This window comes from Ovis canadensis, chromosome 15 (genome assembly GCF_042477335.2).
Source record: "Ovis canadensis isolate MfBH-ARS-UI-01 breed Bighorn chromosome 15, ARS-UI_OviCan_v2, whole genome shotgun sequence".
NCBI classification, from domain to species: domain Eukaryota; kingdom Metazoa; phylum Chordata; class Mammalia; order Artiodactyla; family Bovidae; genus Ovis; species Ovis canadensis.
The window spans coordinates 51001829-51028008 of NC_091259.1; the positions used below are offsets into that span (position 1 = coordinate 51001829).

The 26180-nt window shown below is 39.5% G+C and overlaps 1 protein-coding gene across 7 annotated transcripts in view; it reads right to left on the bottom strand.

The window, feature by feature from the left end:
* The window catches only part of ZNF143 (zinc finger protein 143), a 61166-nt gene that overhangs the window by 11740 nt on the left and 23246 nt on the right, over nucleotides 1–26180 (bottom strand). For all 7 annotated transcript variants that reach the window (XM_069554415.1, XM_069554418.1, XM_069554414.1 and 4 more), the window contains 6 exons: nucleotides 15372–15491; nucleotides 13669–13744; nucleotides 12772–12897; nucleotides 10946–11125; nucleotides 4370–4597; nucleotides 1178–1326 (listed from right to left, as the gene is read on the bottom strand). In XM_069554415.1, coding sequence (XP_069410516.1) covers nucleotides 1178–1326; nucleotides 4370–4597; nucleotides 10946–11125; nucleotides 12772–12897; nucleotides 13669–13744; nucleotides 15372–15491 — 879 coding nt within the window. The remainder of the gene's footprint in view (nucleotides 1–1177; nucleotides 1327–4369; nucleotides 4598–10945; nucleotides 11126–12771; nucleotides 12898–13668; nucleotides 13745–15371; nucleotides 15492–26180) is intronic.

Sequence of the window (26180 nt, forward strand, 5' to 3'; positions counted from 1 at the left end):
TTTAGAGAGAGATCATCAGAAAAACTGAGTGTTTCTTAAATATGTTTTCCTCCTCTCCATCTCTACTGCCAATTTAGATTTCTATTTTTCTTTCATCCAATTTTTGCCAATAATATAACTTCTTTCTAGATATTTAACCCCTCCTTAATTATCCTCTACCTTGTCACCTTGCTAAAAAACAAACATATTTCATTATGCTCCCTGCTCAAATCCCCAGTGACATCCTATCTGTCCAGAATAAAACTGTTAGTAAATTTGTTTAATCTTATGTGGCAATCAGTGGACAAAGAGTACTGTGTGGAATCAGTGATGTCAAAAGTGAGGAGGAGAGGGATGAATGGGATGGTCCAAGTGCTCTGTATGTTTCTATCCTGAATATATTCTGCTTCAAGCTAACACTGGCACATTAAGAGCTATCTATTCAAAGGGCAGATTAATCATGGGAGGTAAAGTTCTAAAAGAGATGGGTAAAAAGACAGTTCTCCATGGAAGAGGCAGTATTGGAGGATAAAGAACCCCATGCATCTATTTCCACGGGTATTAAGACAACCTTAGCGAGGGCTTAAAAATGAAATCAAGTCTGAATTAGGATAGTGGCATCTAGAAAACAATGACAAGTTTGACTGTCGAACAGCAACTCTTACATTGCTTTTCCTGGGGAAATCAAGACAGCTTCCTATTAATTCTGAAGCTAGTTAAGTGAACTCCCATGATTCCAAGTAGGGAGAAAGTCACACCCTGGGAATTTTACAGGTTTCCCCATCACTGACTTGCCCGGATCTTTTAACGATGTTCTCGTCACCTCAGCCAAACTTCTGCTGATTTCTCAGTCTTATCTCCTGGATCTAATTCGCCACCCAATCTATCCCTTCCAAGTTTCAGGTGGACCCATTACTTCTCACTGTGTTCCTGACCTCCATCACCTTACCTCTGAAAGATACCCATACCACCACCTGAATTCTAGAGTGACAAACCTTCTCTCTTTATGGACCTCCTTGCATGTGGTCTCTTTCAGCAAGAGAGTCTCTTTCTTCAGGAGATCTAGCACTGCCCATAAGCTAAACTCCAAACTTTGTGCCCCAGTTCAAGGCTTTCTTCAACTGGGACCCAACCTGCCTTTCGAGCCCAGGCTCAGAGAAATATTATTTAATGTGGCTGGCTTTTGGTGGGTACTTACATGTTGAGTCCCGTCCTGGGATATGAGTGTAACCTGCTGACTCAATCCAGACTGGGTTACTGTGGCTACTTGGGTAGATACAACATCATCCCCTTCTACACCTGTAACATATGTGATCTGGGACCCTTTAAGAACATCTTCACCTTGACCTGTTTAAAACAAATGAATCATTTATTTGATCAACCTACCAAGCTGTTTAGAAAACAGAATATTTTAAATATTATGGAGAAGCTGACAAAAATGAAAGGGCATATGTACTGAATTCTAAATCATGAAAATGATTTCTAACACCTCCTGCTGATCTCTCCCGCCTGCTCTTTTGCAAAGCCAAACCAAATCCAAGCAGACTGAACTAAACTTTCCCACACAGAGAGTACCTGTTCAAATTTTCAGAGGCCTTGCTTACTCTGTTAGCTGGCATGGTTATCTAGCACTGTGCGTGTGTGCTGGGGTGAGGAGTGGGGGAACTGCGCAGGGAGACTAACCAGCAAGCGACCCTTCCAACATGCAAATACGTGCTAAGGTCTCGCAGTCACTTAAGAAGCTGTTAAAAATGATAAGACAGTCTTCATAAATATTAACCCCAAAACCAGAATGGTGTGTAAACACAATGTACTAACACTAAGTTACTTACTCTTTAACGAGTGACTGAGTCATCAGTACACAATGACATCACTGTGTAAAGACGGTATTATCTGGGGTAAGGTTAATAATTTCATAAGTGACTGAACAGGAACTCCCACCCACTTTTTTATTTCACAAAAAATCAGCAAGTAAACAGCAATTTCAACCAGCCATTACTGCCATACTTGGCAACCAGTAAGATTCCTTATCCCTCTCTTCTACTGCTTTCCACATCTCATGAGGCCAGAAAAAGGGTAATTTTCTTTTTTAATTCAAAGGACTTTCTATGCTAATTTAAGAGTACTTCTCAAAGTTATGGTTGATGCCTGCACTCAGACAGCTATGGTCATCATGGTGTAATCCCTGTGACACTCATTATTTCATTTCTTCTTGTTCTGTTCCATGGCTTCCAAGGTGGTTCAGTGGTAAAGAATCCACCTGCCAGTGCAGATGTGGATTTGATCTCTGCGTCAAGAAGATCCCCTGGAGGAGGAAATGGCAACTCACTCCAGTATTCTTGCCTGCAAAATCCAATGGACAGAGGAGCCCAGTGGTCTACAGTCCAAAGGGTCGCAAAGAGTGGGACACAACTGAGCACACACACAAGACACAGGCAGATGAGCTTCTGAGGTGGCGCCAGTGGTAAAGAACCTGCCTGCTAGTGCAGAAGACTAAGAGATGCGGGTTCAATCCCTGGGAAGGGCATGGCAACCCACTCCAGTATTCCTGCCTGGAGAATCCCATGGACAGAGGTTTCCTGCAGGCTACAGTCCATAGGGTCACAAAGAGTTAGACACAACTGATATGACTTAGCATGCATGCATGGCCATTTATTATACTTATTATTAAACCATTACTCCAATGGGGTTCAAAACGTAGGGGATCATATGGGAGAAAAGGGACACAAACCCATTCTTATTCTTGGAAAAACAACCTTAAGTTTTTTAATAAAATGTATATCATAGGTTATCTTCTAGAACACAAGAAATTCTGACAATCTGAAATGTTAACATTTAAGGAAGAGACTGAGGAAGATTAAAAAGGGAACAGTCTTAAACCCAAGTTTGATATCATTAAAGTCTACTTTATAATTGCAAGGATTTAGCAGCAATTGTTAACATCTAACCAAGCACACTTACAGTGCTTTGGCTAGAAAACAGCATAGCATTTGAGAGTAAAGGAATTGTTGGGAAGTTCCTGGTGGTCCAGTGGCTAGCGCTTGGTGCTTTCACTGATGGAGCCTGGGTTCAACCCCTGGTCAGGGAACTAAGATCCTGCAAACCTTGTGATATGGACAAAATATTTCTTAAAAAGTGAAGGAAATGTTATTTTCTTATTGCTGCTGCTATGTTGCTTTAGTTGTGTCCGACTCTGTGCAACCCCATAGATAGCAGCCCACCAGGCTCCTCTGTCCCTGGGACTCTCCAGGCAAGAATATGGGAGTGGGTTGCCATTTCCTTCTCCAATGCATGCATGCATGCAAAGTCGCTTCAGTCGTGTCCGACTCTGTGCAATCCTATGGACAGCAGCCTACCAGGCTCCTCTGTCCACAGGATTCTCCAGGCAAGAATACTGGAGTGGGTTGCCATTTCCTTCTCCGTATTTTCTTACTATCACACGACTAATATCTGAAAAGATAAATTAGAATTACAGGGAATTATTTTGAGTAGATAGTGGATGATCTGTTCTTTTCCTTATTCTCCATCTATTTTCCTACCTACATGTTTTTCAATCCTTTAATATCAGTTGTAAGATTAGGTAAGAATGTTTTAATTTTCAAACTTCATTTAGGAACTACTCAATGAAACAGGACAATATATATGTTTTGTTCTGTTTCAGAAAAACCTATTTCATTTTACCTATTTAACTATGCTGTGTTATTTAACTGAAATCACAGAATCTAATTCTATTTTTCTCGAGTTTATCCTTACTGAAATGAATGTTTTTGTCTCCCACAACACTACTAAACAGACATGAATCAACTAAGAGTTATTTGAGAATGCTTCACCACTCTTGATTAAGACCAACATTCTAATATACCCAAACAGTCTAGCTGCCCCTGCCCTACTGTGCAGCCTCATCTCACACCACCCTCCCAGGCAGAAATGCCATGCTGGCCAGGCTTCTTTCAGTCTCTCCAATTTACTTGGCTCTCTCCAACCTCAGGGCTTTTTGCATGTTCCAGTCCCTCCATTTGGAACATTCTCCTGCCTCTGCTCCCTGTTTACCACCCTACCCCCCAAAGCTTGTACATCCCTGCCTGTACAGCGAGTGAACCCATGATCTCTCCAAAAATCACTTCTTCAGGGGAGTTGTCTCTGACCTTCAAGACTAGGTTAATTTCCCCTCTTATACATCCCAGAGCATTAAGTACCTTACTTTGATAGCAATTATTGCAGTTGTGAAGGGTATTTTTGTGTGACTATTTGAATGAAACTTCATGGTTAGAGACAATGCTTTCAATCATACATTCTGCTCATAACTATTGATTCTCAAACACAGACATAAAAATACTGGAAGAAACCCTTACCCAAACACTGACATAAAAATACTGGAAGAAACCCTTACCTGGGGGAGGCTCAAAGAAGGCTTCCTGCTCCTCCTCGATGGGCTCAGTGTCATTGTGCGCTGTTCGTTTGTGCATGGCCAGTGTGGAGATCTGCTTGTACGTCTTCCCACAGTGATTACAGTTGTATGGTTTGGAGTGAGTGTGAACAACATGATGTTTGTACAAACTGGAATATTCTGTAAACCTTTTGTCACACCCAGGGACTGTACAAACATATGGCTTTTCCCCTAAGAAAAGAATGGCACCGGGAAAAAAAAATAATCAATTTTCAGTTATGAAGGCATAATCATTCCAACCTTCTAAGAGGCGGACGGGGAATGAAGGAGGACACTAGTAGCAAAAATAAACAGCTGTCAAATCCCTTTCTATCCTGCTGTAAGGCACAGCATAAGACTCTCTGACTATGGTTTCAACTTGGCTCAAAAGGTGGTCTGCAACCTGAGTCATACCCCACACTTGAATACCACTTTTTGTTTAATTTCAAGAGATGTGAAAAATAAGGATGGAGATAGTTACTGCCCAGCTACAAGCTTTGATGAGGACTTTCCAGGCAATTGGCACTTATACTGCAGGAGGCACGGGTTCGATCCTTGGTTGGAGAACTACGATCTCACAGGCCACACAGAGCAGCCAAAAAAAAAAGCATTGATAAAACTGTTGTTGTTACTTATAACTAGATAATCTAGATATTAGTGAGACTATATTAATAATGGAAATAACAAATGTAGGGAATTCCCTGGCTTTCACTGCAGAGGACCTGGGGTCAATCCCACAAGCCACTTGGTACAGCCCAAAATAATAATAAAAATAAATGTAATTATTAGTATAATGTATGTAGCTTACCCAAAGGGTTTTATAAGGATAAAAAACAAACATTTTCTAAAATGTGTATGAGACATAGTCTGGACACATATTTCATATTAACTTCACTTGACTTCTTGCAACCAATCAAAAGCTATTAAATAGTCACTAAAAACAATTCAATGCAAAGCAATTCTTTTTTCCATGAAACAGTTTGAGAATAATACAGGCACTGCACATATTTTTAGAACTTTTCATTATAGAAAATTTCAAACATACACAAAAGTATAGAGAAACAGTGCAATAAACCAATCATTTAGCTTCAACTATCAATTCATGGCCAATACAGTTTCAGTTATCAGCCACACGTTTACCCTCTCTGAAACAACTCCATGTACATTCTATCTCATCCATGAGTATTTCTGACTGTATAAAAGATGGATGCTTTTTATGAAGAACAAAATTACCAATAATTATTTAATATCACAATGTCTAGACACTGTTTGTATGTAGTGGGAGGGTGCCACACCCTGGGAATCTAACACTGTGGGGGAAACCAAACTGGAACAAATTAACCTAACTGTAGTTTAAATGAACACTTTTAACCACTTAGAAGAGGTATGGGGGCCAGAGTGGGGGAGAAGAAGCGACAGTAACTCATATACACACTATTTGACAGTCTCAGTCTTGGACTACCTGGAATAGGGAAAACTACAAAGATTTAACTCTTCTTGGTAGGCTTGTTTATTCTAGTACTATGGGCAAGATGGGGCTTCCTTGGTGCCTCAGACAATAAAGAATCTGCCTGCAATGCGGGAGACCAGGGTTTGATTGCTGGGTTGGGAAGAACTCCTGGACAAGGGGATGGCTACTCACTCCAGTCTTCTTGTCTAGAAAATTCCATGGACAGAGGAGTCTGGCAAGCTACAGTCCATGGGGTCGCAAAGAGTCCAACATCACTGAGCAACTAACATTTTGAAAGGCAAAACAACTTGGAAACTATTTTAGACATAATAAAAGACTGAATAATGAATAAATGTATAAATGCTGTTGGAAGCCAGAGCTCTGACTATGGAACAAGGAAAATGCAAATATGGAATGTGAGAAGGAAAGAAAGAGCTCTGTGGGATGAACTGGAATTGGAGGTACTGATGTGAACGCAGTCTCTAAAATGTGCTTATGTGTGTAAACATATGCATATCCTACTCTGTTCTCATTTTATACCTTCCTAGGGTAACTCCATCTTTTTCATGGTTCTAAACATGGTGAAACCACCCACAAATAGTAAAAACACTAAGGTAATCTGTAATATACATCTTAGACATTAAGTATTTGAGGCTGCGTCTTGTCCTCTGCCCAGCCCACATTCTCAAAACAGGACAGGGTGAAGTTTTTACTTTGGGGAATGGTTGTGGAGGAGACATGATGAAGGCAAGGCCAGGCAGGACAATGTCGGGCAACTCCAGTTCAGAGAACCAACCCTACTCATATTCAGGCTTGAGCAGTAACCGCCACTATGTGGCACCAAACCACAGTCAAGATATAAATACATTGGGGCGGGGGGGCATTGTTTTTTTTTGGTTTTGTCTTGAAACTATAGTTTTTACAATTGAGGTATAACTGATTTACAATATTAGTTTCAGGTGTAGAACATAGTTACTCAATATTATGTATTTCAAAATCATCACCATGATAAGTCTATCAACATACCAAGTTACTCCAATATTATTGACTATATTCTATATGCTGCATATCGTGTATTTTATAATTGGAAGTTTGTACCTATTAATCTCCCTCATCTATTTTATTCATCCACCAATCCGCTGCCCTCTGGCAACTACCAGTTTTGTTTTCATTATCTATGAGTCTGTCTTTATGTTTGTCTTTATTCATTTGGTTTGTTAAAGTTCCATTTAAGTGAAATCATACAGTATTTGTCTTCCTCTATCTGACATTTCACATAATACCCTCTAGGTCCATACATGTTGTCACAAATGGCAAGACTTCATTCTGTTTTATGGCTAATACTCCACTGTATGTTTGTATGTAAATGTATTGCACTTATCCATTCACCTATCAATGGATACTTAGATGGCTTCCATATCCTGGATATTGCAAATAATGCTGTAATAAACACAGGGGTGTATATATCTTTTTAAATTAGTGTCTTATTTTCTTCATTCAAATACCCAGAAGTGGAATTGCTGGACTGTATGGTAGTTCTATGTTTCATTTTTGAGGAAACTCCAAACCGCTTTCTGTAGTGGCTGTATCAATTTACATTCCTACCAACAGTGCAAGAGGATTTCCTTTTCTTCACATCGTTATGAACACTTGTTACTATCTTTTTGATAATAGCCATTCTGACAGGTGTGAGGTGATATCTCACTGTGGTTTTGTTGACCATTTCCTGGGTGACAGCGATGTTGAACATCTTTTCATGGAGACCTAAATGGATCTGAGTTGCACTTTAGAGCTTCCTAACGGCTAGCTGCAGTCTCAGCTGGGTCAGTCATCTGATCATCCTTCCAAAATGGACCGCATTTTACACAGCTGAGTCTTATGCTCCACTTACACATAATGTGGGCTTTTATTGTATTATCTACTTGATGGTCATCAGCCAATCTTTTCTTCCAACCCAGACCTACTTCCTGGGTCAGGCCAACATTTACAACAACCTATTGGATATCCTTGAGGGGGTTTCCCTGATAGCTCAATAGATCAAGAATTTGCCTGCAGTGCTGGAGACCCGGGTTTGATCCCTGGGTTTTAAAGATTCCCTGGAGAAGGAAATGGCAACCTACTCCAACATTCTTGCCTGGAAAATCCTATGGACAGAGGAGCCTTGCGGGCTACAGTCCATGGGGTGGCAAGAGTCAAACACGACTTAGCAACTAAACCACCACTGGATAGCCTTACTTTAATGACTTTTAACCATGTATGCATTTAAGAGACCGGGAGGATTTTTAATATACACTGATACCTGGACCTCACCTCAGTAAAACTATGTCAGAATCTTTGCAAACAGTATCTGTGCAATCAGTCTGTTTTAAAAAGGTCAATCTGATATACAGCCACATTTGAAAGCACTACTCTACCTGCATATTCCAAAGATCATAGTGGCCAAACTTAATGTAGGCATCCCTCTTTGTGGTTGTTTAGTTGCTGTGTCATGTCTGACTCTCTTGCAACCCCATGGACTGTAGGGTCCTCTGTCCATGGGATTTTCCAGGCAAGAATACTGGAGTGGGTTGCCATGTCTTTCTCTAGTGGATCTTCCCGATCAGGGATTGAACCAGCATCTCTTGCATTGCAGGCAGATTCTTTCCCACTGAGGCACTTGAGAAGCAGGCATCCCTCTGTAATCTAATTTGCCCATAAAACATTCTGAATGGCTAACTTTCAGGTAATGAGTCTATATTCCATTACTTTAGATGGGAAAAATAGTTTTCCCAATCCATCTAAAAACCCCAACCATTTCCCCCAAATATTACAAAAAGGCTCTTAACCCACCAAGAATGTCTGCATAATATGAAGAACTTAAAACACCATTTATGTAATTATTAACACTCTGAACTCAGTAGCATGTATAAGTTTGTGTGTAATACACAATAATATCAGAGTATCAAATAGGAATTTTGTTTTCTTTCTACACCACAAACATGTACTATAAGTTCAAAATGAAATACCTTAAAAATATTTGGCCATGTGATGCAAAGAGCCAACTCACTGGAAAAGACTGATACTGGGAAAGACCGAAGGGAAAAGGAGAAGGGCGGGGCAGAGGATGAAATGGTTCAGTAGTATCACTGACTCAATGGACATGAATTTGAGCAAACTCTGGGAGATAGCGGAGGACAGGGGAGCCTGGCGTGCTGCAACCCAAGGGATTGCAAAGAGTCAGACACAACTTAGCAACTGAACAACAAATCTTAAAGATAGATAGAAAGCAATGCAGATTGTATCAGCATAAGACAATTTTTTTTCTAATCTACAGCCTTCTTTTCCAGGCCTCTGAGGTTTTCACAGGATATTCCACTTTCTTAGGAAACACAAATGTAGGCAAGATGATGGCAATAATGTATAATAAAAAAGTAATGTATAATATACAATGTGAGTATAAGATATGACTGCATTAGAAATATGACTACAGTGTATTCTATGTTCTCTCATTTAGACTCATATGCAACTTAGAATCTTTTCCTTTTATAGAAAAATGCATGTATCAAGTGGATTCACTATAGTGGGGTTTCAATTTGAATCAAATTATGAGTGAAAATTTTACAAACCATTACAGCAAATATACAGATGGTGAGAGTTCAGGTGGTGAGGGAAACCCAGAGAACTATACATTGCAAACCCACACTATTATCTTCCCTCGCAACCTGGTCTTCCTCACGTTAGCATTATCACTGAATCTATCACACAAGCTAGAATGACAAGCTCTTCTCATTCCTCATGACTAAGTTGGTCATCAGGTCCTCTGCTGATACCTCTTCAATGTCTTTCATTTTTATCCTCCTCCATCTCACTCACTTCACATATTCCAATGGCCCTTCATCAGTCTCCTTGCCTATGGCCTCATCTCCCTTTAACTTCTTTCTGTAGCACTGACAGAGTAATGTTTTTCCAAAAAAGTACATTTTCTTTACATCTTCCTTCCTCACTATCCACAGCAGTATCCAAACTTATTAATGTACCATTCCCAAGCAGTATCCAAACTTATTAATGTACCTTTCTCAAAGTAAAGCAACTGCTATAGATGCCTGAAAATATTTCCAGAGATATCTAGGGTCTATAGAATGTAGCCTCAGAAATACTACCTTACACAATTAACATTCCATTCTAAGTGTCTTTTAATTATCACAAGTTTACTCTTAATATGAGTAATAAAAATACTACACTAAAAATTTCTTATAAAACTAATGTATCCTCTCATTCTTCTCTCCAGTCTCATCAAAAATACAACCACCTGAAACTAATACAAAACTGTAAATCAACTATATGTCAACTATAAAAAAATACAACCACAAATACAACCACAAAGCCGAGCATCAAATTAAAAGCTTTTGTGCTGTAAATGGCACCATCAAAAAAGTGAAAAAAAAAAAAAGGGAGAAAATATCTATAAAAATTGCATTGTGGTGATGGTTGTACAACCTTGTGAGTGAGTGAGTGAAGTCGCTTAGTCGTGTCCGACTCTTTGCGACCCCATGGACTGGAGCCTACCAGGCTCCTCCATCCATGGGATTCTCCAGGCAAGAGTACTGGAGTGGGTTGCCATTTCCTTCTCCAGGAGATCTTCCCCACCCAGGGATCCAACCTGGGTCTCCTGCATTGTGGGCAGATGCTTTACCATTTGAGCCACCAGGGAAGACTCTCACAACCTTGTAAATATACCAAAGAAACAATGAATCATATTGTTTAATGGATGAATTGTACAGTGTATGAATTATATCTCAATAAAGCTGGTAAAAAATATATACATAGATACTCTGCAACAATTATGTCTATTACCCCTCCCTAAATCAACTGCCCTTGACAATGTTTTGTCTATCTCTGCATTTCTGATGCCTAGCAGGGGAACACACAGCAGACATGCAGTAACTATTGCATAAATAAATGTATAAATGCTAAAGTCAAGTTTGTTCAAGTTATGTAATCCACTGCTGTGGTGGGAAGGAGGAAAGAGATTCCTGCAAATGGTTTATGGGAGAGGCAGGAGTTAAAACTGAGCCTTGAAAGACAGAAGACCAAGAACTAGAGACTGTTACCTGTGTGTATTCTCACGTGGTTTTTATAATTGGTTGCACTGGCAAACGCCCTCCCACATCCTGGTTCTGTGCAGTAATAAGGTCTTTCTCCTGTATGTGTCCTAATATGCACTTTTCTAATATTTGATGTTGTAAAAGACCGACCACAGCCTTCAAAGTGACATTTAAAGGGCCTTTCTCCTGAAAACACAAAGGGAAATACATTAAATGGTACAAAAATACACAGATAATTAAAATGTATTATACTTCCATTCTGCTTAGGATCATTCATGCTCAGACTCTACAGCCTTTCTGTATTGAGCTCCCCTTTGTTTTTCTTGTTTTATTTTTTTCTGCAAACAGCACTGTCTACTCCAAATGTAAATTTAAACAGGAAAACCTGAATAGTATTCAAAACTCATCACTGATTACATGACTTTCCAAGACAGGAGTCATCCAGAAAGGCATACTAAAAAATGAACTGAGATAAGCGACAAAGAACTACATACCACCACAAAGAAATACAAAAGAAGAACAGAGTCAAGCATAAGGATTAAGTTAGAAATAGCCCTGGAATCCCCTAAAAGCTTATCTCCTCCTTTATTTATTCTATAACATTTAAAAAAATTTTTGGTCTTTTTAAAATCTAGTGTCTCATACATAATATACATTAAAAATACTCACTGAATATATTATTATTCTCAGGATCTTAGAAACACTTGCCTTTCATATAACAATAAGAGCATGAATGAAATAGAAGCAGGGACCTACAGCTTTGTTCCTGAACACTGTAAAGCCGATCTGGAATCATATTTGAACTAAAAGTTAAACGCTGATGACGGGAAGAATCCTCCATGAAAATTTGCTAAATTATCTCAGAATACTTAGAAATATCTGGGGACAAAGTGGTAAGATTATGTTTAAAACATCTGCAGTAAAATCTCAAACTAAATGACCTTATGCTATCAATATATTACTTAGTCAACAGCTTATAACAGCATCTCTTATCAACAGTTTCTGAAAGTCTTCTAACTCTAATCCAAAGCAAATAATTACCTTTATAACACCAATCCGCAAATAATCAAATACAAGGAGAGGAGGGGAGGGGAAGGAAGATTTGAACAAAGTACCCCTTAGGAAAAGGAGAGAAGGAATTTAAAGGGTAAGAAAGATGATCACAAGAAAGGAACAAGCCTTTCTTTCTGTGGGGCTGTAAGGACATCAGATTTTTTTCTTTTTTTAGGAGCAGCTTAAAGCAGGTGCTTCCCTCCGTGGCTCAGACGGTAAAGCGTCTGCCTAAAATGCGGGAGACCCGGGTTTGATTCCTGGGTCGGGAAGATCTCCTGGAGAAGGAAATGGCAACCCACTCCAGTATTCTTGCCTGGAAAATTCCATGGACGGAGGAGCCTGGTAGGCTACAGTCCATGGGGTTGCAAAGAGTCGGACACGACTGAGCGACTTCAATGTCAATGTCAAAGCAGGAGAAGCCATGCTAAACTGAGAAGAAATTGGGTGCCTTAGGTTCTGGTCTCAGTTGGGCTACTAAGTGGACATATAATCCTAGGTAAATAAGCCTGTTGCTCAGATAATTCCTGAAAACAGAGTTGGCGGTCTAGGGCCACTGCTAATCTTTTGGAACACAGAACCCACTGAGAATCTAACAATGTTACAGGCCCTCATCCTGGAAACAACAGACTGCACAAATGGCAAACTACATGGAGTTTCGTGAGTTCAAGCAAAGCCCTTGATACTGACTCCCTGAAGTGCTTCCTGAAACCACTTCCCCAAGTCCCTCCCTGCAGATGAAGAACTCCTCGCCTAGATAGAGTATTTCTTCAGACCAGTACCTGTATGAGTTCTGATATGTTTTTGTAGATCTCCTGAAGTTTTGAAAGATTTGGTACAATTATCTTCTGAACACCGATATGGCTTTTCTCCTGTATGAGTTCTGACATGACTTTTTAATCCGTAACCTTTAAGAAAAATTTAAAAGAAACTTAATTATACAAGATTCCTGTAAGCATGCCCACTGAGACTAAGCTATTGAAAAGTACAGTAAACACCAAGGATATAATAGGCACACACAACAGAGTAACTACTGAACAGGTACTAGAGCATGACAGATCAGGACTGTCCTGCTGAAAATTCAACAGTTTCATCTCTAACTGGAAGAGACTATGTGTTTCTTTTTTTAAAGTGTCCCCATGGGGAGCCTGGTGGGCTGCCGTCTATGGGGTCACACAGAGTCGGACACGACTGAAGCGACTTAGCAGCAGCAGCAGCCATCTTATTACATGTGCGTTACTCATACTCCAAAATCTTGAAGCAGAATGGAGGCATGGAGTGAAGCAGAATTCAGGAGGCCTGGCACCACTCCTGGCCCTACTACATGCGTCCCAGGGCAGGACCCATCCTACTGCTAAGCCCCAGATCATGGTTCCCCCCTGAGTCTGTCCTAATGTTAAACTCTGAGTCAGTGTTACTGCTCAGCTTTTGTGTTTCTTACTAAAAGAAAGTAGTGTGTGGAGTGAAATATGAACACAATAGGCAGAAACAGGTCTGAGGAGAAAAATGAGAACACAAAGAGAACAGATCAAGTGGAACAAAAGGAAGAAAAGGAGAGACTGGAAAACTAGTTACTGCACACCCACTAATTCAGACCAAGGCAGGCGGTCAGTTCCTTCTTCTGACCTGTCTCTGCTTGACTCCCGAGTAGAACCAAGAAACATAACTCGAGGTTTTACCTGTTGCAAATGCTTTCCCACAGCCTGCATGCTCACACTGGTAAGGCCGGTCTCCTGTGTGTGACCGCTCATGGACCTGTCATTAAAACAAAAGCATAAGTCTGCTTCCTTGAGGCATTCTGCAGGTAGATGGTCTCCACAAAGACTTCCTCCTTGCCCTCAACTGCTGAATTATTTTGTTGCTTGTATATTATTTTTGAAAGATAGAAGATAACTTTTCTCAAAAACTACCAATTCTCAATATAGACCAAGTGCTTTATGTTAAGATGTACTCATTTTAAGTAAGGAATAGGAATACTGGAGCTGTGAGCTTTTCTAGACTGCTCAAAGCTGTTTGTACGGAACATGTACCTGTTGGGAGCTAGGAGTACAAGGAGACACTACACAACATAAGGTTAGGAGTGTGGAGGCTGCTGCCAAAGGGGCCTTGATCTGAAGCAAGGCTTCACCACTGACTGGTGGTGTGACTGTGGCATCTGCCTTCTCTCAGCCTCAAAGTTCTCTCTGTAAAATGGGGGCATAATAGTACCTACCACAGAGGGCTACTGTGACAAATGAATACTCAGACAATGCCCGATATTTACTGAACTTTTACCACTTGCCAGGCCATTCTCTTCAGTACTTTACAGGCACAGAATTAACTTAATTCTCACAGCTACTCATTGAGGGAGGTATATAATCTTTATGGTCTAATACTGCAGATAAGGAAGATGAGGTACTAAGAGGTCAAGTAACATGTCAAGGGAGAAGGCAATGGCAACCCACTCCAGTACTCTTGCCTGGAAAATCCCATGGACGGCGGAGCCTGGTAGGCTGCAGTCCATGCGGTCGCTAAGAGTCGGACACGACTGATCGACTTCACTTTCACTTTTCACTTTCATGCATTGGAGAAGGAAATGGCAACCCACCCCAGTGTTCTTGCCTCGAGAGTCCCAGGAATGGTGGAGCCTAATGGCCTGCCATCTATGGGGTCGCACAGAGTCGGACACGACTGAAGCGACTTAGCAGCAGCAGCAGCAGCACTGGAGAGGGAGATGGCAACCCACTCCAGTATTCTCGCCTGGAGAATCCCGGGGATGGAGGAGCCTGGTGGGCTGATGTCTATGGGGTCGCACAGGGTCGGACACGACTGAAGCACGTAGCAGCAGCAGCAGCAACATGTCAAGGTTACATACTGATAGGCAGTAGAGATGGGCTCTGGGGCTGCTATTCCAAATATGCTAAATGCACACTTCCTAACACACTGTAAGTTATTCAATAAAAGTTAGCTATTATTTTTAATGAGTGATGGTATATTGTATTTAGCTTCAATCAAAATAGTTGGCCTATGTATTTGACAGACAGGACAATCAACACCAACTTTTGCTAGATTGCAGCAAATCACTGCAACGGAGTGATTATATCCACATCTCCCATATAATTACATAAATTTCACATTTGAGAAAAATTTATTCAACTATGTAGAGGACCTATCATATGCTCTGACATATGCTGGACACGAGGGAGACAAAGATGAAGAAAGCAGAGTCCTAGTCCTCAAAGAGTTTATTTCTAAAATCTGCACAGATTTTTGTGTGTATATGAGTGTGAGTATTTGTATCTTGATAGGTGGGGGAGAACAATGGTATCTGAATACTACATCAAGTTGGCGTTTAATGTCCTAGGTATCCTCATAACTAGACACAGCGTTCCTTCGTATATACCTTAAGATGGTGAGCTGTTGTATATAATTTTCCACATCCGTCATAGCCACATCGAAAGGCCTTCTCTCCACTCTGTTGAGATTTAGCAGTTACTCTTGTTGCATGTCCTTGTAAGACAATCTAGATGAAACAAAAAGTACAATTTTAAGTATTTACACAGAAATAAAGTAGATGAAGTTACAATTCTCAGAAAAAAAAAAAATGTGGGTTTCCAGACTCAGGTCATCATTTTATGAAGATTCTATCATCCTGAGCCAGTCGGGTTAGTTCTGTTATGTGGCTGAAGTCAGCAGCTCTGGAAGAAGTCAACAGGAGATCCACAAGGGGGCATATCAGCACTCAGATTGGAAACTGAAACTTAAGCCAGGCAGCATACATTGGTCCACTGTATGCAACTGTTCCTTGACAAAGTGTGTGCGTGCATTTTTTTACATATTTAAAAATTCTGAAACTTAAAAAATGATATAATATGTATATGTAATAATATTTTTGGAAATATAATGTGCTAAGTCACTTCAGTCATGTCTGACTCTTTGCGACTCCATGGACTGTAGTCCGCCAGGCTCCTCTGTCTATGGGATTTCTGAGGCAAGGATACTGGAATGGAGTACCATTTTCTTTTCCATTAAAATACAGTATATATATAAAATAATGCTTTTAAATATATATATATGTACGTATGTTCTAAGAACAACGTAAAAGTCATTTTCAATTTCAAAAGCAATGAAAAAGAAGGGGTTAGACCATCTGAGTCACCTGTGGGAGACATCAGAATCCATATGATGCTAGTCTATGGGGAAAAAAATGACTCAGATGGTAAAGAATCTGCCTGAAATGCAGGAGAGAGACCCGGGTTTGATCTCTGGGTCAGGAAGATCCCCTGGAGAAGAGAATGGCTACCCACTCCAGTATTCTTGCCTAGAGAATTCCATGGACAGAGGAGACCGGCAGGCTACAGTCCATGGGGTTGCAAAGAGTTGGACACGACTAAGCAACTAACACTTTCACACTATCACTTTAGAAGATCACTTCTGTGGAACTGAACACCGTAAGACTTTAAACAATTGCACTGATGTCAGAGGTCTTTTTTGGAGAAGGAAATGGCAACCCACTCCAGTATTCTTGCCTGGGAAATCCCATGGACAGAGGAGCCTCCTGGTCTACAGTCCATGGGGTTGTTAAGGGGCAAACACAAATTCGTAACTAAATTGCCACAGAGGTTTTTTTAAAGATGATGACCTATTTTAGAAATTAAGTTACCATGAAACTTGAAGAATGACTTTCTACTTTGTGGGCATGTGGTGATGGTGCTGCCACATCCTATCTGTGCAGACTGTCGTACTTGGCTCAAAAATAACTCTGCCAAAAGCTGTTTTATATTGTAAAGATTTCAAAATAATGGAGCAAATATCATCATGACTGATGAGATACAACAGATGCTAAAAGCTGAGAGAGAAATCTGAAAATAAAAGACACAACAAAGTGAAACAGATGACTCTACTGGCCTTTTTTCAAAGAGCTGTAAGAATCTCTTTTGTTTCTATTAAAGAGAACTCTCGGTTCCAAAAGAGGTTCTGTCACACCCCCTATCACTTGAACATCAACATGGAGTTTTTGGTAAATAAAAATTTCATAAATATATTTTCAATTGCCTGGTGCTTTTTATTCCTATTCTTTTTTCTTTTTTTTCATATTTATAAACCCTGTGTCGAAGGAAATGACTATGCTTCATGGAATCTGATTCTGGTATCAGAACTGATAAAAATTAATTTTATTTATATTGCTAAATATTTAAGCTTCTAAATAATGAATGTTCCCTCCATCTTCAGGTTTCACCTAGATATTTTTAAAAATCTGCACAACACTATGATTTAATATATTTCATTTATTCACAGGATATATTTAGATTAAATAAAGTTTTCTAGGGTAGATAATTTTAAATTTTTATTTACCATACTGTAAGGGAAGGCTGAGCACCGAAGAATTGATGCTTTTGAACTGTGGTGTTGGAGAAGACTCTTGAGAGTCCCTTGGACTGCAAGGAGATCCAACCAGTCCATTCTGAAGATCAACCCTGGGATTTCTTTGGAAGGAATGATGCTAAAGCTGAAATTCCAGTACTCTGGCCACCTCATGCGAACAGTTGACTCATGGGAAAAGACTCTGATGCTGGGAGGGATTGGGGGCAGGAGGAGAAGGGGACGACCAAGGATGAGATGGCTGGATGGCATCACTGACTCAATGGACGTGAGTCTAAGTGAGCTCCGGGAGATGGTGATGGACAGGGAGGCCTAGCGTGCTGTGATTCATGGGGTCGCAAGGAGTCGGACACGACTGAGCGACTGAACTGAACTGAAGGGACAAAACAACTTTTAAAAATCATTCTGCTGTTTTGGAATGGAGCTGTCTAAACTTTGGGAATGGTCAGGTCCTCATCATTCTAAGTGGGAATGGCAGTCTTCATCATTCTGAGCAATGATCTACTACAGCAATATACACTTAAATGGTGGCGGGTGGGAGGTGAGGGTGTGGAGGAGTTACAGGGTTGGGGGGTGGGAGTGTGGAGGAGCTACAAGGGTTGGGGGGACAGAGAGAGCCCCGCATTAGAGGGTAACAGTACAGAAGGTGTGGTACAGTCTTCACAAAATGGACACGGATGGCTATACAGAGTCTGTCTTAGGCTTTTCCTTGAAACCGTTAAATCAATTAAAAAACAGTGGACTGGGAAGGAGAGGGTGAGATGTATGGAAAGAGTAACAGGGAAACTTACATTACCATATGTAAAATAGATAGCCAACGGGAATTTGCTGCTGTATGGCTCAGGAAACTCAAACAGGGGCTCTGTATCAACCTAGAGGGGTGGGATGGGAAGGGAGACAGGAGGGAGGCTCAAAAGGGAGGGGATATATGGATACCTATGGCTGATTCATGTTGAGGTTTGACAGAAAACAGCAAAATTCTGTAAAGTAATTATCCTTCAATAAAAAATAAATAAAAAATCAGGAAATAAAAGGAAAAACAAGCAGTGGATCTCAGTGTCATTGCTGAATTACAAGCTAGTAATTATCTATGTTCATGTATGATGGTATATTAATAAATGTTGCAGGGCACAATTTTTTAAGTAAAGGTAGGCTTATGTTGTTAAAATATCTAGATAAAATATGGGCACACTTCCTAATGGGTGAAGCTTGAAAGTATCTTTACAAAAAAAAAAAGATATAACTCCACATCTTCTCTGCCTAGGAAATTCCATCCTTCTAAATCCATGATGCCTGTTCTCATCATTCTAAACAGAGCAGATTCTTCAAATCCTCAGCATCTCTGTAATATTTAGCTTGTATCATGGACTTGGCACTTGATGCTGCTGTCTTATTTTAAAGAATTTGTATTTCCTTTTCTTCCCTATTAGCCTAGCAGTTCCTCAATGTCAAAGTCTCTATCATATATGCCGTCATACCTCACAGTGCTAGGGTAAAGGGTTTATACCACTAACTATACAAGCATAATTCAAAGGAACTAAAAATCTTTTGGGGGGTGTTAAAAAAGTTCTAGAATTAAAACTGTGGTGATCACTGTTCATCTCTGTGAATCTACTAAAACCACTGAGTTGCACATGTTAAACTGGTGAACTGTAAAGTACGTGAAATATATATTAGTAAAATTAAAAGGAAATAAATGGTAATTTGAATAAGAAAATTTGTCTTATTTCCAAGAACCAGAAGAGTCTCTATGATTCCCTTAAAAAGTAACCATTATTTTAAAAATTTCACAGTGATTTTTTTCTGATTATAATAGTAACACATATACATTGGGCGAATTTGGTTACCACAGCAAAGAGTAAAGAGAGAAGTTCAAGTGAGCTATAATTCCAGCATCCCCAAAATAACTGTTAATATCTTGGTTTGTTTCTATTTAGCAGTTTTAATATATATATATATATGTTATATATATATTAGTGTATAAGTTTTATTTTAGCAGAACTGGAATTAAGCTTTTCACAAATTTTATTTTATTTCTTTTTTTTTTCTTTTTTTATTTTTTAAATTTTAAAATCTTTAATTCTTACATGCGTTCCCAAACATGAACCCCCCTCCCACCTCCCTCCCCAAAACATCTCTCTGGGTCATCCCCATGTACCAGCCCCAAGCATGCTGCATCCTGCGTCAGACATAGACTGGCGATTCAATTCTTACATGATAGTATACATGTTAGAATGTCATTCTCCCAAATCATCCCACCCTCTCCCTCTCCCTCTGAGTCCAAAAGTCCGCTATACACATCTGTGTCTCTCCCTGTCTTGCATACAGGGTCGTCATTGCCATCTTCCTAAATTCCATATATATGTGTTAGTATACTGTATTGGTGTTTTTCTTTCTGGCTTACTTCACTCTGTATAATCGGCTCCAGTTTCATCCATCTCATCAGAACTGATTCAAATGAATTCTTTTTAACGGCTGAGTAATACTCCATTGTGTATATGTACCACAGCTTTCTTATCCATTCATCTGCTGATGGACATCTAGGTTGTTTCCATGTCCTGGCTATTATAAACAGTGCTGCGATGAACATTGGGGTACATGTGTCTCTTTCAATTCTGGTTTCCTTGGTGTGTATGCCCAGAAGTGGGATTGCTGGGTCATAAGGTAGTTCTATTTGCAATTTTTTAAGGAATCTCCACACTGTTCTCCATAGTGGCTGTACTAGTTTGCATTCCCACCAACAGTGTAGGAGGGTTTTCACAAATTTTAAAGGCAGAAATTAATTGAACATGGGACTCCAAATCATGAGAACAGAGTTCTTGCTGTTTCCTCCTCTTCCTTTCTAAAAGCACCAAGAAGTTTATCATCTCCCAGGTCTAAAAGATTAAGCCCAATAGCCCACACCTTCAGACCAGGTGGTGGCAGCACTTTATACTGGAAAGGCCCACACCTGAATCTTTTCTGTTATTCTCTCCTAGGACAAGTTTTATTTCTGGCATGAAACAGATTATCAGAGGTTTGGCATTTAATTTAATTAAGCCAAAACAATGAAGTTAAGACTGAATTAAAAACCTGTTAGGAGGATTCAAAATGTTTTCCAAAAATGTACTTGTTTCTGCTCTTATCCTAACGTCCACAGCTCAGGGATGGTGACATAAGGGGCAGAAGCTCCAGTTTTGGAAGAACTGCTAGGGACTTTAAGTCTCTGTCAGCATGGCAGAAGTGAGGCTGGTAACAGAATTTTTTTATTTCTAAACCAACTGAAGTCACTAGCATTGACATAATTTTATGAGAATTACTAGTAAGCACTATGTGCAACAGAACTATTTCCACTAGTAGCTCTAATTATCCAAAACAGACCCGGCATAAAGGCATTCTTGCAAAATACATTAGGATGAGTACCCATAGCAACACCAACTAGCAAAAGGAACCTCTTAAAAGAAAACCATTGAAATAGCAATGCAATAAAACATACAACGGGCTTCCTAGGTGGCTCAGTGGTAAAGAATCTGCCTGCCAAGCAGGAAACCTGGGTTCGATCCCGGGGTCAGGAAGATCTCCTGGAGAATGGCAACCCACTCCAGTATTTTTGTCTGGAGAATTCCATAGACAGAGAAGACTGGTCGGTTATAGTCCATGGGGTTGCAAAGAGTTAGACACGACTCAGAGACTAAACAACATCTGGAAAAATCTCCAAATAGCCAAGAAACACATAGTCAAAAACCTTTTATATCTCCATGTATAGAATGTTTGAATGGAATGGGAAGACTCTCCTTTTTTACTGGAAATGTTTCCTTATAAAACCCTTTATCTCTCAATCACAACCAACATTTATCTTTTCAGTTCTCAAACTATTTTATTCTTTTTGGAACTTGCTTTATGTCTACCTCTCTCTTATCCTATTTCCATACTAACTTCCCTTTCCAACCACCTCTGACTCTACCATGGCAGAAGTTCTGAAATAATAAATGTCTGACAAATGACTGGTTAAGTACCTACTTCAACAATAATAAATGATATGGCCCCTGCCTTGGTAGGATTCTCAGTCTAGCTAGTTAAACTGTCCTATAAATGAAGGACAATAATAGAATATAATAATTGCTATCACGGCAGCCCACGCAAAGTTCTAGAGGGATAAAATTCAAAAGTTGGGAGAACTGTAGGGTAGGGCAAGCTGTCTACAGAAAAAATCTGGAGGTTGAAAAAGAGGGGTGGGAAGAGCAGTCCAGGCAGTAGGAATAGTATCACCAAAAGTATGAAAGTGTGTCTGGAAGAAATGGAAACTTAATATAAGAACATTATATCTATATAATAGAATCAATGCCATAAAAAAGAAAGGGAAGTTTAAGCCCACATTTGCGAAAAGTTTTAGGTATCATTCTGGAGTGCAAACCTTGATAATGAAAGTAAATGATACTAAAAAATTTAAAGCAAGGGATTGACCAAGATCAGCTCTGTGTTTCAAAAGAGAAAACTGGTAATGGTGCAGAACACAGTGAAGGAAAGAAGAGGCAAGGAGGCTAACACAAGCTTGCAAAAGCCTAACCATGCAGTGATGAAACCACTCCTAATTCATCACTCCCAACCATGCAGTGATGAAACCAACCCAGGCCAACTGACTAATGGGACAGAACACAACACGTGATTCTGCAGATACGTTAAGGACAAAAATGGGCAGAATTCAAAATTCGAAAGCTAATTAATAAACTAGGCCTAGGTATTTAAGTGGTCCTTGTAAAAAGAAAAACCACCTGGTGTGTTATCACAAGGGAAATATCTCAAGGGCCATTTAGAAGCTATTACCAGTGAATACTAATTGGCTTCTAAAACCATTTACAGAGAATGACTTCATTACTATTTTATGTTTAATGTATGTTCTGAGAATTAAGAGATAACCTTAGCTCTGTCATAAATTCACTATGTGACCTTGTGCAAGTTATGCAGGGCCTATTTGCCTATCTGTATAAAGAATATATTATGGTTGATTCATGTCGATGTATGGCAGAAACCAATAGAACACTGTAAAGTAATCATCCTCCAATTAAAAATAAATAAGTTTTTAAAAGGAACATATTATGTGAAATCAGTGGTATTTTTCCTTTCTTAAACTTTAAGGAGTCAAACTCCATTGTCAGATGAAATCTCACATAGCATTCACTTACACAGTGTAAAATCAGATAAATGCATTCTGGCCGCTGCCAGCAGAATTTATGCAGTTGTAGAGTGATAGACATAGGACAGAGGATAACTGGTACTTTTTGCTGCCTCATTCAGTAAATTCAGTTTACAATAATGGCCTAATGCACACAGCAGATACAGTTTTTATTTTTTGCTGTATATAAACTTGCATATTAGGATGTAAATATATTCCTTGGGAGAACAAAATGAAAGCAATGGGAAATATTTTTTAAAGTATGTTCTCTTTCAAAAGGAATACTAGAAGTATGGCAACAGAGGGACCTTTAGGGAACCACGGGACATGTCAGCATTGCCAGGAAGATTTTAAAAAACAAAAAAATTCTTCACTGGTTTTATACAATGAATACTACAAGGTAGTGGTCCTTCAGTTTTTAAAAAAATTTATTTGAAGGACAGTTGATTTACAATGCTGTGTTAATTTCTGCTGTACAGCAAAAGTGATTCAGTTATACATATTGGGTTGGCCAAAAAACTTGCTCAGTTTTTTCCACACACTGTAACTAAAAACCTGAATGAACTTTCTGGCCAACCCTATATCTATATACATATTTTTTCCATTATGATTTATCACAGGATAATGAACATAGTTTCCCATGCTAAAGCAGGACATTGTTTATCCAGGTCCTTCACTTCTTATTTTTATGTCTCTTTATTTTTGGATTTCTAAATATAAACATGAAACCATGATTACTTAAAAAAAAAAAAGTATACAACAGCTATCTGTAGAGTAAGATATGATCTTCATTCAGGTTTTTTTTTTCTTTATATGTCTCTGATTAAAAAAAAAAACCACTAAAAATAATGTATATATATTTTAAAATCCTGGGTTCCATCCCAGAGCTACCAACAGAATCTCTGGAAGTTGGTCTTGGGTTATTTTGCAAAAGTCCCACAGCTCAAACTCATGCTGGCCTTTGATTAATAACCAGTGATATAATACAGTCCTTTAGGAATGAAAAAAAGAGCCTAAGAAAAGCAAGGTTCACTTGCTCAAGATCACATAGCTAGATAAAAGTACTGAACATACATATGTTTTGGGTTTTTTTTTGGCTGCCCTGCACAGCATATGGGATCTTAGATTCCCAACCAGGAATCACTTCTGTGCCCTTGCCCTGAAAGTGCAGAGTCTTAACCACTGGACCACCAGGGAAGTCCCCAGAAAATATATATGAAATGTGATCCACATTCAAACTGTCTATACTGAATGAGTTTTGTGATAACTATCCAACCCATGTTCTGGGAGAATCTGCCACCCTAGCCATAGACCTTGATAATCAGGGAAGATGGCATACCTAAGACCAATGAGGTATACCTTATACGGCCTGGCTTAAAAAGTCAAGCTGAGTCCACAAATTCTCCAGGGAAATCTTGACTGGCTTGTGGGTAGTAAACCTGAGAAAGCATGGCTATGGTGAAACCAAATGCACACTCAATGAAGGTGCAGAGGAAGCCTGTCTGCAGACAAAAGAAGGGAGCAGAGATGCCATGGAAGAGGGCAGAAGAAGGAAAAAGGAGGAGTGATATCAGCCTCCAGTCCTGATTCCTTTGCAGTTCTGGTTCCTGTGAAGTATAGCTGTTCCAATTCTTAGTTTCTTATAAGATACATTCTTACAACATACCTCTTTTTTTCTTGAGCTAGATTGATGGGCTTTCTGTGTTATCTAGTTATTAGAGCTTTGATTAATTAAAACCGCCAAGTCAGGGAATTTCCTGGCAGTCCAGTGGTTATGACTTGGCTCTCTCACTGCAGGGTCCCTGGGTGCAATCCCTGGTAGTGAACTAAGATTCCACAAGTTCCATGGTGTGGCTTAAAACAAACAAACAGCTGCCAAGCCAAAGGACTTTGATCTCCAATATAAATAAAACTGGTTTTTAATGAAGTCAAAACTGATGGAAACCATGAACAAGGGCCTTGGGTTCTTATAGAACATGTAAAGGCATCAACAATGTTTCATAATGCTTGCTGCTGCTAAGTTGCTTCAGTCCTGTCTGACTCCGTGCAACCCCAGAGATGGCAGCCTACCAGGCTCTTCTGTCCCTGGGATTCTCCAGGCAAGAATACCGGAGTGGGTTGCCATTTCCTTCTCCAATGCATGAGAGCGAAAAGTGAAAGTGAAGTTGCTTAGTCGTGTCCGACTTTGCAATCCCATGGACTGCAGTCCACCAAGCTCCTCCATCCATGGGATTTTCCAAGCAAGAATACTGGAGTGGGGAGCCACTGCCTTCTCTTATGTATTACCTAAAATACTAATCAAATGAAACTCTCATTTGGTCTTCATAACCCTATGAGATGAGTAAAGCAAAGGCTATTATTCTCATATAGCTAATAAGAAACCTCAGATACAAAGAAATTAAGTCATTTGCTCACAGTCACACAGCTACTACACAGCAGGATGGAAGCTTGACTCAGACCTTTTTTTTTTTTTTTTACAAATCACATGCTACTTTAATACCATACTGTTTTCTGCTTAACTAAGGGTGGTGCATCATAAGGGTAATCACAACAGTTACAGCCTCCTCAAAACACATACATCACATCATCCTTATAGTTCTTACAACTGAACACGTGGACATCTTTAAATAGATGAGTGTTTTCACAATGAGTTCTACTGACATTGTGAACAGAATAATTCTTTATTGAGGTGGGCTGTCCTATGCCTTGCAGGACATCTACCCAGCAGATGCCCGACACCTGTAACAACCAAAACTGTCTTCAGACACCGCCAAACGTCCCCTAGGGGCAAAACCACCTTCCCTTGAATGCAGATGCTTTTAATACTCTAGGTCTTTGCTGTCCTATGAAATCTGATTTCAAGTAAGAGGTCAGCTCAGCAGCACAACAAGTATGCTTATGTTATAGGTGAAAGAGAAAGCTCTATACTATAAACATCACAATAGAAAAAAAACTAAAGCTTTAAAACAAGACTATAAAAAAAAATTTATTGTGTTAGGTACAGACCTCTTTAAAGTTCAGCCAGGCAGAGTTACAACCTCTTAAGCAACTCTGGCAGAATGACTATAGGACATTTTGACCTTTTAACACCATGTACTTGGCCCTCAACCTTAACTATGGTACACAATTTTTTAGAGGATGGAAGATTCAGAAACTTCTTGTCCAGCTCTTAACAGACATATGAGTCACAAATACAAACCACATATATAATTTAAAATGTTCCAGTAGCTACATTTAAAAATGAAAAGAAATAGGTGAAATTAATTTCAGTAATTATTTATCTAGTATATCCAAAATATTATCATTTCAACATGTTGTCAATAGGAGACATTATTAAGAGATATTTTACACTCTTTTCTCATTAGAAGTCTTTGAAATCTGGTATTATTTTAGATTCACAGCACATGCCAGTTGTGACTAGCTACATTTCCCGTGGTCAGTAGCAGCCAACATGCTCAAGTTATAAAGTGTGGCCCTCACAACTACTGAGCCTGTGAAGTGACTACTGAAGCCCAATCACCTAGAGCCAGTGCTCTGCAACAAAAGAACCCACCACAATGAGAAGCCTGTGCACCGCAACAGAGTAGGGCCCGCTCACCGCAACTTGTGAAAGCCCACGTGCAGCAATGAAGACCCAGAGCAACCAAAAATAAGTAAGCAAATTTTAAAAAGTGTGGT